The 12,533-nt window shown below is 39.0% G+C and overlaps 1 protein-coding gene across 11 annotated transcripts in view; it reads right to left on the bottom strand.

Annotated features, from left to right (window-relative positions):
• Positions 1-394: 394 nt before the first annotated feature.
• Positions 395-12,533, bottom strand: part of otog (otogelin) — a 176,810-nt gene continuing 164,671 nt past the window's right edge. For all 11 annotated transcript variants that reach the window (XM_062030540.1, XM_062030539.1, XM_062030536.1 and 8 more), the window contains one exon: positions 395-5,418. In XM_062030540.1, coding sequence (XP_061886524.1) covers positions 5,218-5,418 — 201 coding nt within the window. In that variant the 3' untranslated portion in view covers positions 395-5,217. The remainder of the gene's footprint in view (positions 5,419-12,533) is intronic.

The following is a 12,533-nucleotide window of genomic DNA, read 5'->3' as shown; positions in this document are numbered from 1 at the left end:
CTGGGACGGAGTGGCTCAGTTGGTAGAGCAGCCAGGTAGCAACTTGAAGATTCCAGGTCCGATCCCCGCTTCTGCCATCTTAGTCACTGCTGTTGAGTGCTTGGGAAAGACACTTCACCACCTTCACCCAGTGCCACCCACAATGTAGCTTAAAGATTGCAGATAATAGGTTTCACTGTGTAAAGCGCTTCGTGTCTCAAGAGAAAAGTGCTATATAAATATGGTTCAATTCACACTGAAGTGTCTGTGATGCCTGGTAGTGTAGGCGCTTAAATATCAATGTTTTGTTGCAGCAAATATCGTTTGATTCCCAGCCAGAACATACAATGGAAACATTAAACATAATGCAATCTTGAAAAACCAAAGTAAAATAGTTTATTCAATTCTGCTAGTTTTGTACAAAAAAAAAATATTGAATAGTTTGTTTCCCATTCATATTACTCCAAAACATGCATTTAATCTCTTCAAACCACGCTCCCTGTTTGCAAGCCAGTTGTGTCCAACCAATTCTAAAATCCACATTTTGTTCCTGAAATGAGTTAGGCTGAGCAGCAGTTACAATTCATCCTGCCACATAACAGGTACAGCAGCACCAAATTGTGCCGGTCCAAATCTATTTGTGGCGGGCCAGAAAAATTTGGCTTCATTACGCTGGGTCCCAGGTCGCAATGAAGGAGTTACAGGTAGAGTAGAATTGCACATAAGAAGCATTGGATCATCAATTATTGTGAAAACACGTCGGGTCTTTGGTATTATGTTACATGAAGTGGTGCCCCATTTATAATTAAATCTTAGCTTTAATCGTGTTTCATTTGTATTCTCAGTTCTACCTGCATGAATCAAAGCTCAGACGATCATTTATAGCCTAATTGCTAGAAAATGACTTTGACTAGTGGATGACAGAAATATGTTTACCAATGATATTTTACTACACATTGTCCAGAAATAGCAGAAACCCAGTAAACAAGGAAATATTTACAACATGTGTGATTCAACATTTTAGCACACAAAACTCTCCCGCTCACTTCATGTTTTGAAATAGACTTTAAAACCAAATATAATAAATGAAATCATATGTATTGGATAGGTGATACACATATTCATGCTTTATCAATCTCTCATAAATAAATAAAGTGCCCCATGTACAGCTGGATACAAATCTAACTCACTATTGCTAATCTTATATAGTAAAGAATACAGTAAATAATGTTTCCCATCTCCTTAAAATGTTTCTAAGATGGACCACCAAGGAGATACAGTAGAGGGACACTCTTAGAATAAATTCAACTACAAACAAATGTCACTCATCTTTTATCCTTCATTCACCATTAAATATCATCAGGCAGATGGAAGCCTACTTAAGTATTACAAAATGCTTTAAAGCAGGGGTCTCAAACTCAGTTTACCTCAGTCGGGGGCAGGTTGGGCGTAAAAAATCGTGATTTAACCACGTGACAAAATGTACCAGCAGCTACAGTGCTAGGCCTTAGAGTGGTCCTGTTGTGATTTGTTTTCTACATTTAAAACACTTCCTTGCGGTCTACATAACATGTAATGGTGTATCTTTGGTCAAAAGTCTGCATAGATTATGTTTTTCAGACCATCTTTAAGCCACTTACTGACTGTCTCTTCAGAATCGCCGTTTTTTTTGGGGCGGTCTTATTTTTGTGCCTCCAGGCCAAGCCTCTTTCAACTGCGTTTGCTACCATGCTACCATGTTGTACTTTTTAGCGCTTCCATATTGAGTCTACTGACAGATATCAATTAGAACTACACGCTACTTTTTATTAGCAATGGCAACTGCGAGGATGCATGTGAATGTTAGGGCCAGTCACATGTCACTAAATTTATGAATTCCAAACGTCTCGAATGGATGAAGGCATATTTTTATATTTATATATATATTTTTTAATAAATATTTCCGACATGTCTTCCTTTATGGTTCGATTGAAAATGTTCAAGACTTCCAAACACACAAAAACAGGGAGCAACTGGTAAAAAAGTTGGTTTTGCATCCCCTTTAAGTCATCATAAATATTAACTAGGACGTTGAAATTGCATATTGACGTGTTGAGTTCCCCACACGTCTGCTTTCCTAAAGGAAGTTGCTCGTTGTGTCTCATAGGAATGGGTACTAAATTCGGTACTTTTTAGGCACCGATCGAATTTCGTCGTTAGTATCGAGTGGCGATTTACGTAAGATCCAACGATGCCATATTTTGATAAATATGCAGAGCACATGCTGATAAACAAAATGCCCACAATACTGGGAGGAGAAAATGCAAAAGTAATTATTTAGTTTGCATGTTCGTGACTGCGTGGGTTCCATCCGGGTACCCTGGCTTCCTCCCACCTACAAAAACATGCACCTGGGGATAGGTTGATTGGCAACACTAAATTGGCCCTAGTGTGTGAATGTGAGTGTGAATGTTGTCTGTCTATCTGTGTTGGCCCTGCGATGAGGTGGCGACTTGTCCAGGGTGTACGCCACCTTCCGCCCGAATGCAGCTGAGATAGGCTCCAGCGCCCCCCGCGACTCCGAAAGGCACAAGCGGTAGAAAATGGATGGATAAAATTTGATTTATCAACACTCTTCACCATTTTGGGAGCTCTATTTTGCGTTTTATTTAGCACGTGTGAAAAGGACGAGCTATCTGACAAAGACACACACGGCTGTGAGAAAAGAGGAGCCCGTGCTGCAGAGACAGACGATGGACAGAGAATCCTCTATTCTACGTGTGTGTTTCAACATATTTGGACCGACCCTAATAAAAAAAATATTAGACATATCGTTTATTCAGCAATTACTTCTTATCTTATCTTATAGCTACTGAATGACTAAAGGGCCTAATTAAAATTAATTCAATTGATGAGTTTTGGTGTCTGTTGGCGTTTTTTTTTTTTTAAGTTGTTCGTTTTGTTTATTTAGGAAATATATTACTATAAAATATCTCTGACAGTTATGCAGTTTCTTGTGTTTGAGTCATTTCAGAAGCACGAATGCACTGGTGATGCGATCCACAACCTCGCACACAAAATGACTGTACTTTCTAGGCTATAGAGTGCACTGGTATTCAAGCCGCACCCACCCAATTTTAGAAGAAATACAATTGTTTGCATATATTATTTGCACCGGACCATTTTGTAATTGTTGCCAAACGGTGCCTGTAACATGGCAGTGAAACGGTTGATCAAGAAAAACAGAAGTCATCGTCAGGGACCCACTAGCTGCGGAAGTTCACTCTGCAAATTGCTTAACAGACTCAATAACTCCACGGTGACGTTTTGGTGAATTTACGAAACTGAAACTATTAAAAAAAGGAAGTGCAGTGTAAGTTAATAATACTAACACAGACACTTGTTAACCTGTTAGCATATTCACTAATGCTATCGTTGCTAGCTTAATGACATTACCATAGCACGTACAAATATGCATGATAACAATTCTACAGACGTCACACATGGGACGGTTTAGTAAGTATGAATTGTTTTAGTTATATTGTAAAACTTACAAACGTTGCTTGGAGTGATGAATGAATTCGAACAGAAACACTATGGACGAATACTTCCGGTTCAAGGAACAAAACAGGGAGTACACTTTCAACTCGCAGCACCTGCAGTGAGCAAACTTGTCCAAAAGATGGCACCATAGCACAAACAATAACACACCTTTTCGGTGTCTCTGTCAGTATTGAAAACTATTTATTAAATACAAAACATTATGGCCGTTAGCGAAGAAAAATCCATAAATTAGCTGCACCGTTTTATAAACCGCAGGTACCAAAGCGAAGGAAAAAATTAGCGGCTGATAGTCCGGAAAATATGGTGAGTGTCAGTGTGCAAATGTTTCTGTCGTAAAGACTGCGATTCAGAAAATGTGTTACAGATTATAAATGTGTGCTGCTGGTTCAATACATCGCACACAGGTAGGAGCATGATAAACATAAATGTGCAAAAAATGATCAAGTGTCTTCGCGGTAAAAGCCCTGAATGCACGCAATATCCTCATTTAAATAAGGCGGTATGCACCACTTTTCAATTGCCCACCCAGTGTTAGTAGATCACCCGCAAGACGCAATTTTTTGATTGCACATGCAGTTTAGCGTGTGATATTTGGATCTTAGTAAATCAAGCCCTTACAGTACAAACATTGTGAATGGCGCAACAGACTAGACTGGCACATTCAGCTTTATGGCAAAGACTATTTCCTAGCTAAGCAACCCACTGTAGCCTACACACTGCAGCCATCAAAACGTCTTTGAATTGCATGCAAGGTCTACTATATAATACTTGCCAATGAGACTCAGAAAAGTCATACGAAAACAAGATGTAACAACTGGACAGCACAGTTTTCCTAATCAGCTCATTTTTAAAAGTTACATTAAAAAAATGTGTTTTATATTTAACAATTAACATTTATCAACACACAAAAGAACCTTGAAGTGGGACCAGCATTGATTCCCAGGTACCAGGATTTAGTACTGTATTGGTTCAAATGTGAAAGGTACCTAGTGTTGCCCAATGTGTTTATTGCACTGTAATTTTGGTGTTTGCGCTGTTATTATACAGTGTTCTTTGTAGTGGGGATTTAAGATTGTCATAATATATGTAAGTGTTAGCTGCCTAGGGTGCGTGGGCCACAGTTAGACTTAATTATTGAGTTAAGTAGAGAGACACGTTATTGTTCCTGCAGGCCACTTGTTTGAGACTCCTGCTTTAAAGTACAAAAAAACTAGTGGTGAAACAAAGCCTAACAATGCAATAATAGTTTTTTTCCTTGTCCGATAAAATAATGGACAAGGATACTGATAGGTGAAAAAATTATGTGAATAGTGGTTTTATTCAATTTATGCATTTCCAAATAAATGCACACACTGCTCACAATGGAAGTCTCTTGACTCTCACAGATAAAACTCAAGTGATGTTTTTTTTTGGCTCTTTACTGTAGTAAGTCCTTTTTGTGACTATGTCTATCCCTGCAAAGTAAATCTGTCTCTCACTAGCCCCGAGAGGTCGGAGGTCAAATGTCACAGTGCTTTGTGTGTTTGCAGCTGCCAGGGAGGTACAACTGCAGCCATTACTTCCTGGCCAGTACTGCAATATATTTGCAGCAAGCAAAGATGATTGTACTTATCAGCTCTGCCCACCCAGATAGACCTGAACATATGTTTACGTATGTGTGTGTGTTTTTGGGGAGTGTTATTTGCAGCATGATTTCTAGGACCACTGGCAGGAGCAGTCGGTGGGCTCTTGAATGGCGTAGCTGACCCAGGTGGAGTTGCCGCTGCAATAGAGCTGCACAGAGCGCCGCTGCAGCCCCATCTCTCGGCAACACTTGCAGAAGCGAGCGTATGTGTTGATGTTGTAGTTGTAGATGCTGGCAGACGGACACTTCCCGTCACATGACACAATGTTCACCTGCAGGGCAGAGACAAGTACCGTTTCAAATGCTGTGAAGAAAATAATTGGCACTCACTGTCACTGGCTATAAGAAGTATAACACCATCCACTATTACTATCCATGTACTGTATACACCAGACCTGGGCATTCTGCGGCCCGCGGGCCACATCCGGCCCTTTGTGCGTCCCTGTCCAGCCCGCGTGAGGCCAATCATAAATTACAAAATAAATTTAAAAAATATCTATGTCGAGTGTGCAATACAACTGTGCTGCTTTTGTTTTGAAAAGCGTTATTTGTATTACTTCCGTGTGGACGTATGCGTGTGCGTGATTGTGAGTGAATGTGAACAGCTGCAATCACAAATTGCAAAATAAAGTTGAAAAAACATCTATGTCGTGCGCGCAATACAACTGTGCTGCTTTTATTTTGAGTTTAGAGTTTGAGTTTATTTCGAACATGCAAGCATACAACATGATACATCAGAATTTCCAGTTTCTCTTTTCAACATGTTCGAAAAGGAGTAGGAAGAAGCAGAGCTTATATAATCCTACCCGTTTTCTTTACATAACAGTTGCTGAAACTTTTTTATTCACTTCCTGTTCTCAATTTATTCACAATAAACTCCATAGGTAATCACAATAAAAATAAATAAATAAATAATAGTAAGAATTTAATAATAATAATTGGTGAAGAAAGTCATATTTCATATGATGAGATAAGTAAGATTACTTTAAGAATGAATGAATGGATGGATGAAATAAATTGAGAATGTTTGTCATGGTTCTTCTTCTTTGTACTTTGTAAACACTTTAAGTTTGAAGAGTTTCTTGAAGTGGATCATATTAGTACATTGTTTGATTGCTTTGCTTAATCCATTCCATAATTTAATTCCACATATTGATGTACTGAAGGTCTTAAGTGTTGTACATGCGTACAAATGTTTTAAATTACATTTTTCTCTAAGATTATATTTCTCCTCTTTTGTTGAGAAGAATTGTTGTATATTCTTGGGTAGCCAGTTATAGTTTGCTTTGTGCATAATTTTAGCTGTTTGCAAATTCACTATGTCGTGGAATTTCAGTATCTTTGATTCAATAAATAAAGGATTTGTATGTTCTCTATATCCAACATTATGTATTATTCTAACTGATATTTTTTGTAACACCGTTAATGAATGAAGTGTACTTTTGTAATTATTTCCCCATATTTCTACACAGTAGCTCAGATATGGTAACACTAGTGAGCAGTAGAGAATATGAAGTGATTTTTTGTCTAGAACATGTTTTGCTTTATTCATTATTGACGTGTTTCTTGCTACTTTATGTTGTATATTTTTTACGTGAGATTTCCAGTTCAATTTATCATCAATCATTATACCTAGAAATTTGGTTTCATTTACTGTTTCAATTTCTATTCCGTCTATTTGTATTTGTGTTTGACTTTCTCTTCTACTGTTACCAAATAGCATTATTTTAGTTTTACTAAGATTCAACGATAGTCTGTTTTTGTCAAACCATCTTTTTAATTTGTTAATTTCTTCTGTTATTATTTGTATTATCTCCTGTGTGTTCTCTCCTGAACAAAACGCTGTTGTATCATCCGCAAATAATACTAACTTTAAATCTTTTGTAACTTTACAAATGTCATTTATATAGAGATTGAATAATTTAGGTCCTAATATTGATCCCTGAGGTACACCACAGGATATATTTAGCGTTGTAGACATGTGTTCGCCTAGCTTCACGTATTGTTTCCTGTTCGTTAGATAACTTCTTATCCAGTTTAATACTAACCCTCTGATGCCATATCGTTCTAGTTTTCTGATTAAAATATTGTGATTAATTGTGTCAAATGCTTTAGTTAGATCCATAAAAACTGCTGCTGCACATTTTTTACTGTCTATTGCATTGGTAATTTCTTCTGTAATTTCAATTAAAGCCATTGAAGTTGAGACATTAGCTCTGTATCCATATTGGTTCTCTTCAAGTATTCTATTTTTATTTATGAAACTCTCTAATCTGTTATTAAACAGTTTTTCAATGATTTTAGAAAATTGTGGAAGTAAAGAAACAGGTCTATAATTTGTAAATTGATGTTTATCTCCAGTCTTATAAATTGGTGCAACTTTAGCTATTTTCATTTTGTTTGGGAATGTACCTGTTTGAAATGATAGATTACTAATATACATTAATGGTCCTGAGATCTCTTCTATAACCTTTTTTATCGTTTCCATATCAATTCCATTACAATCAGTTGAAGTCTTAGATTTACATTTTTTCACGATTGTAACTATTTCCTCCTGTGTCACATTACTGAGGAACATGGAGTTGGGATTTCGCTCTATGGTATCATTATAGTCCTCAATTGGAACTGGGTCTGGAATCCTTTCTTCCAATTTTGGTCCAATATTTACAAAATAATTATTGAAGCTTTCAACTACTTCCTTTATGTTGTCATTTTTTTTTATTTCCGTCTAAAAAGTATTGAGGGTAGTCCCTCTTTGTGCCATTTTTAATAATGCTATTGAGGATTCCCCATGTTGCTCTCATATTATTTTTGTTCCTGTCCAATAATTCACTGTAATATTCTTTTCTACATGATCGTAGTATGTCTGTTAACTTGTTTTTATACTTTTTGTACTTAATTTCTGCCTCTATAGTTCTTTGTGCTATAAATTCTCTATATAGTGTATTCTTCTTCTTACAAGCATTTTTTAGTCCTTTTGTCATCCATGGTTGATTATTCTTTCTCTGTTTATTACTGAGTTGTATCCATGGACAATGTTTGTCATAAAGTATTATGAACTTGTTTAAGAAATGTTCATATGCTTCATCAACCTCTTTTTCCTTGTACACATTGTCCCAATCTTGCTTTTGTAGCTCAATTTTGAAAGCAGTCATCCTCTTCTCTGTGTAGTCTTCGAAATGTCCTTTTGTCTTCCATGTTCTTCTTGTAGTGTCCATCATATATTGTAAAAACTGGCAGATGATCACTAACGTCGGTTATAAGTAGAACACTTGTAGTGTTATTGTCAAACTCATTGGTAAAAATATTATCAATAAGCGTGGCACAGTGTGCTGTGATTCTGCTTGGCTTTGTGATTTTTGGATATGAACTTCATTGTATCAATGAAGTCATCAATAGACTTTTGCTTGTTAGGGTTCAATAAGTCAATATTCCGGTTCCGGTTCACCGTGCGACTGCTCGCCGTCTGTTCGCTGTTGCGAAAAAGGCTAAGTATCGCTCTATCTGTGTGCTTTTAATTGTTCTACAGCTTTCTTTATCACTTCTCAAACATATTTAGTGGTACTATTTAACTTGCAAATCACCCGATCTCTGTCCCACCACCCTTTCCTCAGCTAGCTAGCTGCTAAGCGGAGAAAGGCAGCGCCGGTCAGAAGGTAAGTAGGAAGCTACTCCCGCAGACCGCGACCACTTCCCTGAGGACAGCAGGAACTTCACTCGGTGACAGAAAACACTGTGAGTAATGGCTTCCTGCGCGTCTTGCACCATACTCACGGAGAGGTTGGCTCTGCTAGAGGGCCGTGTCCGCCAGTTAGAGCAGAGTAATGTCGTAACTTTAGATGTTGCGGACACATCTGCTAGCGTTAGCTGTAGCGAGCTAACTAGCCCAGCTTGTAGCAGTCCTAAGCGGCCTACAAGCTACGGTGTACTGGTTGAGACGCATAATAGATTTAGCTCTTTAGCTAGTCCTACACCCCAGTCTACCGGGCACCACACCTTAGTCATAGGGGACTCCATCACCCGAAACATAAAGCTTAGCAAACCAGCCACAGTAAAGTGTATTCCCGGGGCCAGAGCACCTGACATTGAAGCTAATCTTAGGGAGCTAACTCGCAACAGGCCTAGTAAACACGTACGACAGGCTAATCGCACCACTAATTATGCGAATATAGTTGTACACGTTGGCTCCAATGACACTAGAATGAGACAGTCAGAGATTACAAAGAGAAACATAGCCAGGACTTGTGATCTCGCCAGAAAGATGTCCAGGCATCGAGTAATTGTCTCTGGCCCCCTGCCTGCGAGAGGCAATGATGAGAGATATAGCAGATTAGTCTCGCTTAACAAGTGGCTGCCTAGTTTCTGTAGGCAACAGGGACTAACGCTTATTGATAACTGGCCCTCTTTCTGGGGCAAACCAGGCTTGCTGATGAGAGACGGCCTTCACCCTAACCAGGAAGGCGCCATCATCCTGTCTAGAAACATAGACTACTATTTAAGTCTCACTTGACTGACTACACTAGAGCAAGCCCGGTCACAGGCAATTACAATGTCTGTTAGTCCGGGTGAGGAGTCAGTTAAGCTAGAACTAGCCAGCGCCAGGCTGGATAATCCATGTACGCATAGCAATTCTCTTAGAATAATACACAATTCACATAATGTTTTTTCTGTTGTGTCTGTGTCAGAGGTGGACATGCATTCTACTGAGGTGGCAAATTATGATATGTCCAGTCTATTGCAGCACCAAGCAAACAATCGGAAAATTCCCGTCATATCAATTACTAGATATGGTCGAAACTATTTAAAGTGCACTACGCATAATAAACGCAACATTGATAATATTGCCACTACGGATAATCTTAAGAAAAACTTGTCAAAACAGCCCAATACCTATAATACGGGCTTTTTAAACATAAGATCATTGTCTCCCAAGGCGTTATTAGTTAATGAGGTCATTAGAGACAACAATCTTAACGTCATTGGTCTTAGCGAAACCTGGCTCAAACCAGACAAATTTTTTGCGCTCAATGAGGCATCTCCTCCTAACTATACGAATGCGCACGTTGCCCGTCCTCTTAAAAGGGGAGGGGGTGTCGCACTAATATACAATGAAAATTTCAACCTTACCCCTAACCTAAATAATAAATATAAATCGTTTGAGGTGCTTACTATGAGGTCTGTCACACCGCTACCTCTCGACCTGGCTGTTATCTACCACCCCCCTGGGCCCTATTCGGACTTTATCAGTGAATTCTCAGAGTTCGTTGCTGATCTAGTGACGCACGCCGACAATATAATCATAATGGGGGACTTTAATATCCATATGAATACCCCATCGGACCCTCAGTGCGTGGCGCTCCAAACCATAATTGATAGCTGTGGTCTTACACAAATAATACATGAACCCACGCATCGCAACGGTAATACAATAGATCTAGTGCTTGTCAGGGGTGTCACCACCTCCAAAGTTATGATACTTCCATATACTAAAGTAATGTCCGATCATTACCTTATAAAATTTGAAGTTTTGACTCATTGTCAACAAGCTAATAATAATAATAACTGCTATAGCGGCCGCAACATTAATGCTGCCACAACGATGACTCTTGCTGACCTACTGCCTTCGGTAATGGCACCATTCCCAAATTATGTCGGCTCTATTGATAACCTCACTAACAACTTTGACGATGCCTTGCGCGAAATTATTGATAGTATAGCACCGCTAAAGCAAAAAAGGGCCCCTAAAAGGCGCACCCCATGGTTTACAGAAGAAATTAGAGCTCATAAATTATCATGTAGAAAACTGGAACGCAAATGGCGCGCGACTAAACTTGAGGTTTTCCATCAAGCATGGAGTGATAGTTTAATAACTTATAAACGCATGCTTACCTTAGCTAAAGCTAAATACTACTCAAATCTCATCCGCCTCAACAAAAACGATCCTAAATTTCTGTTTAGCACAGTAGCATCGCTAACCCAACAAGGGACTCCTCCCAGTAGCTCCACCCACTCGGCAGATGATTTTATGAATTTCTTTAATAAGAAAATTGAACTCATTAGAAAGGAGATTAAAGACAACGCATCCCAGCTACAACTGGGTTCTATTAACACAAATACGACTGTATATACGACTGCCCTCCAAAATAGACTCTCTATTTTTGATGAAATAACATTAGAGGAATTATTACAGCGTGTAGGTGGGATAAAACAAACAACATGTTTACTTGACCCACTTCCTGGGAAACTTATCAAGGAACTGTTTGTATTATTAGGTCCATCAGTGTTAAATATTATAAACGTATCACTTTCCTCCGGCACTGTTCCCCTAGCATTCAAAAAAGCGGTTATTCATCCTCTGCTCAAAAGACCTAACCTCGATCCTGACCTCATGGTAAACTACCGACCGGTCTCCCACCTTCCGTTTATTTCCAAAATTCTCGAAAAAATTGTTGCACAGCAGCTAAATGAATACTTAGTGACTAACAATCTCTGTGAACCTTTTCAATCCGGTTTCAGGGCAAATCACTCTACGGAGACAGCCCTCGCAAAAATGACTAATGATCTATTGCTAACGATGGATTCTGATGCGTCATCTATGTTGCTGCTTCTTGATCTTAGCGCCGCTTTCGATACCGTCGATCATAATATTTTATTAGAGCGTATCAAAACACGTATTGGTATGCCAGACTTAGCCTTGTCTTGGTATAACTCTTATCTTACTGACAGGATGCAGTGCGTCTCCCATAACAATGTGACCTCGGACTATGTCAAGGTAACGTGCGGAGTTCCCCAGGGTTCGGTTCTTGGCCCTGCACTCTTTAGTATTTACATGCTGCCGCTGGGTGACATCATACGCAAGTACGGTGTTAGCTTTCACTGTTATGCTGATGACACTCAACTCTACATGCCCCTAAAGCTGACCAACACGCCGGATTGTAGTCAGCTGGAGGCGTGTCTTAATGAAATTAAACAATGGATGTCCGCTAACTTTTTGCAACTCAACGCTAAGAAAACGGAAATGCTGATTATCGGTCCTGCTAGACACCAACATCTATTTAATAATACCACCTTAACATTTGACAACCAAACAATTACACAAGGCGACTCGGTAAAGAATCTGGGTATTATCTTCGACCCAACTCTCTCGTTTGAGTCACACATTAAGAGTGTTACTAAAACGGCCTTATTTCATCTCCGTAATATCGCTAAAATTCGTTCCATCTTGTCCACTAGCGACGCTGAGATCATTATTCATGCGTTCGTTACGTCTCGTCTCGATTACTGTAACGTATTATTTTCGGGTCTCCCTATGTCTAGCATTAAAAGATTACAGTTGGTACAAAATGCGGCTGCAAGGCTTTTGACAAAAACAAGAAAGTTTGATCAT

Source organism: Entelurus aequoreus, linkage group LG02 (genome assembly GCF_033978785.1).
Source record: "Entelurus aequoreus isolate RoL-2023_Sb linkage group LG02, RoL_Eaeq_v1.1, whole genome shotgun sequence".
Lineage (NCBI taxonomy): Eukaryota > Metazoa > Chordata > Actinopteri > Syngnathiformes > Syngnathidae > Entelurus > Entelurus aequoreus.
This window is presented reverse-complemented; position numbering and strand designations above follow the sequence as displayed.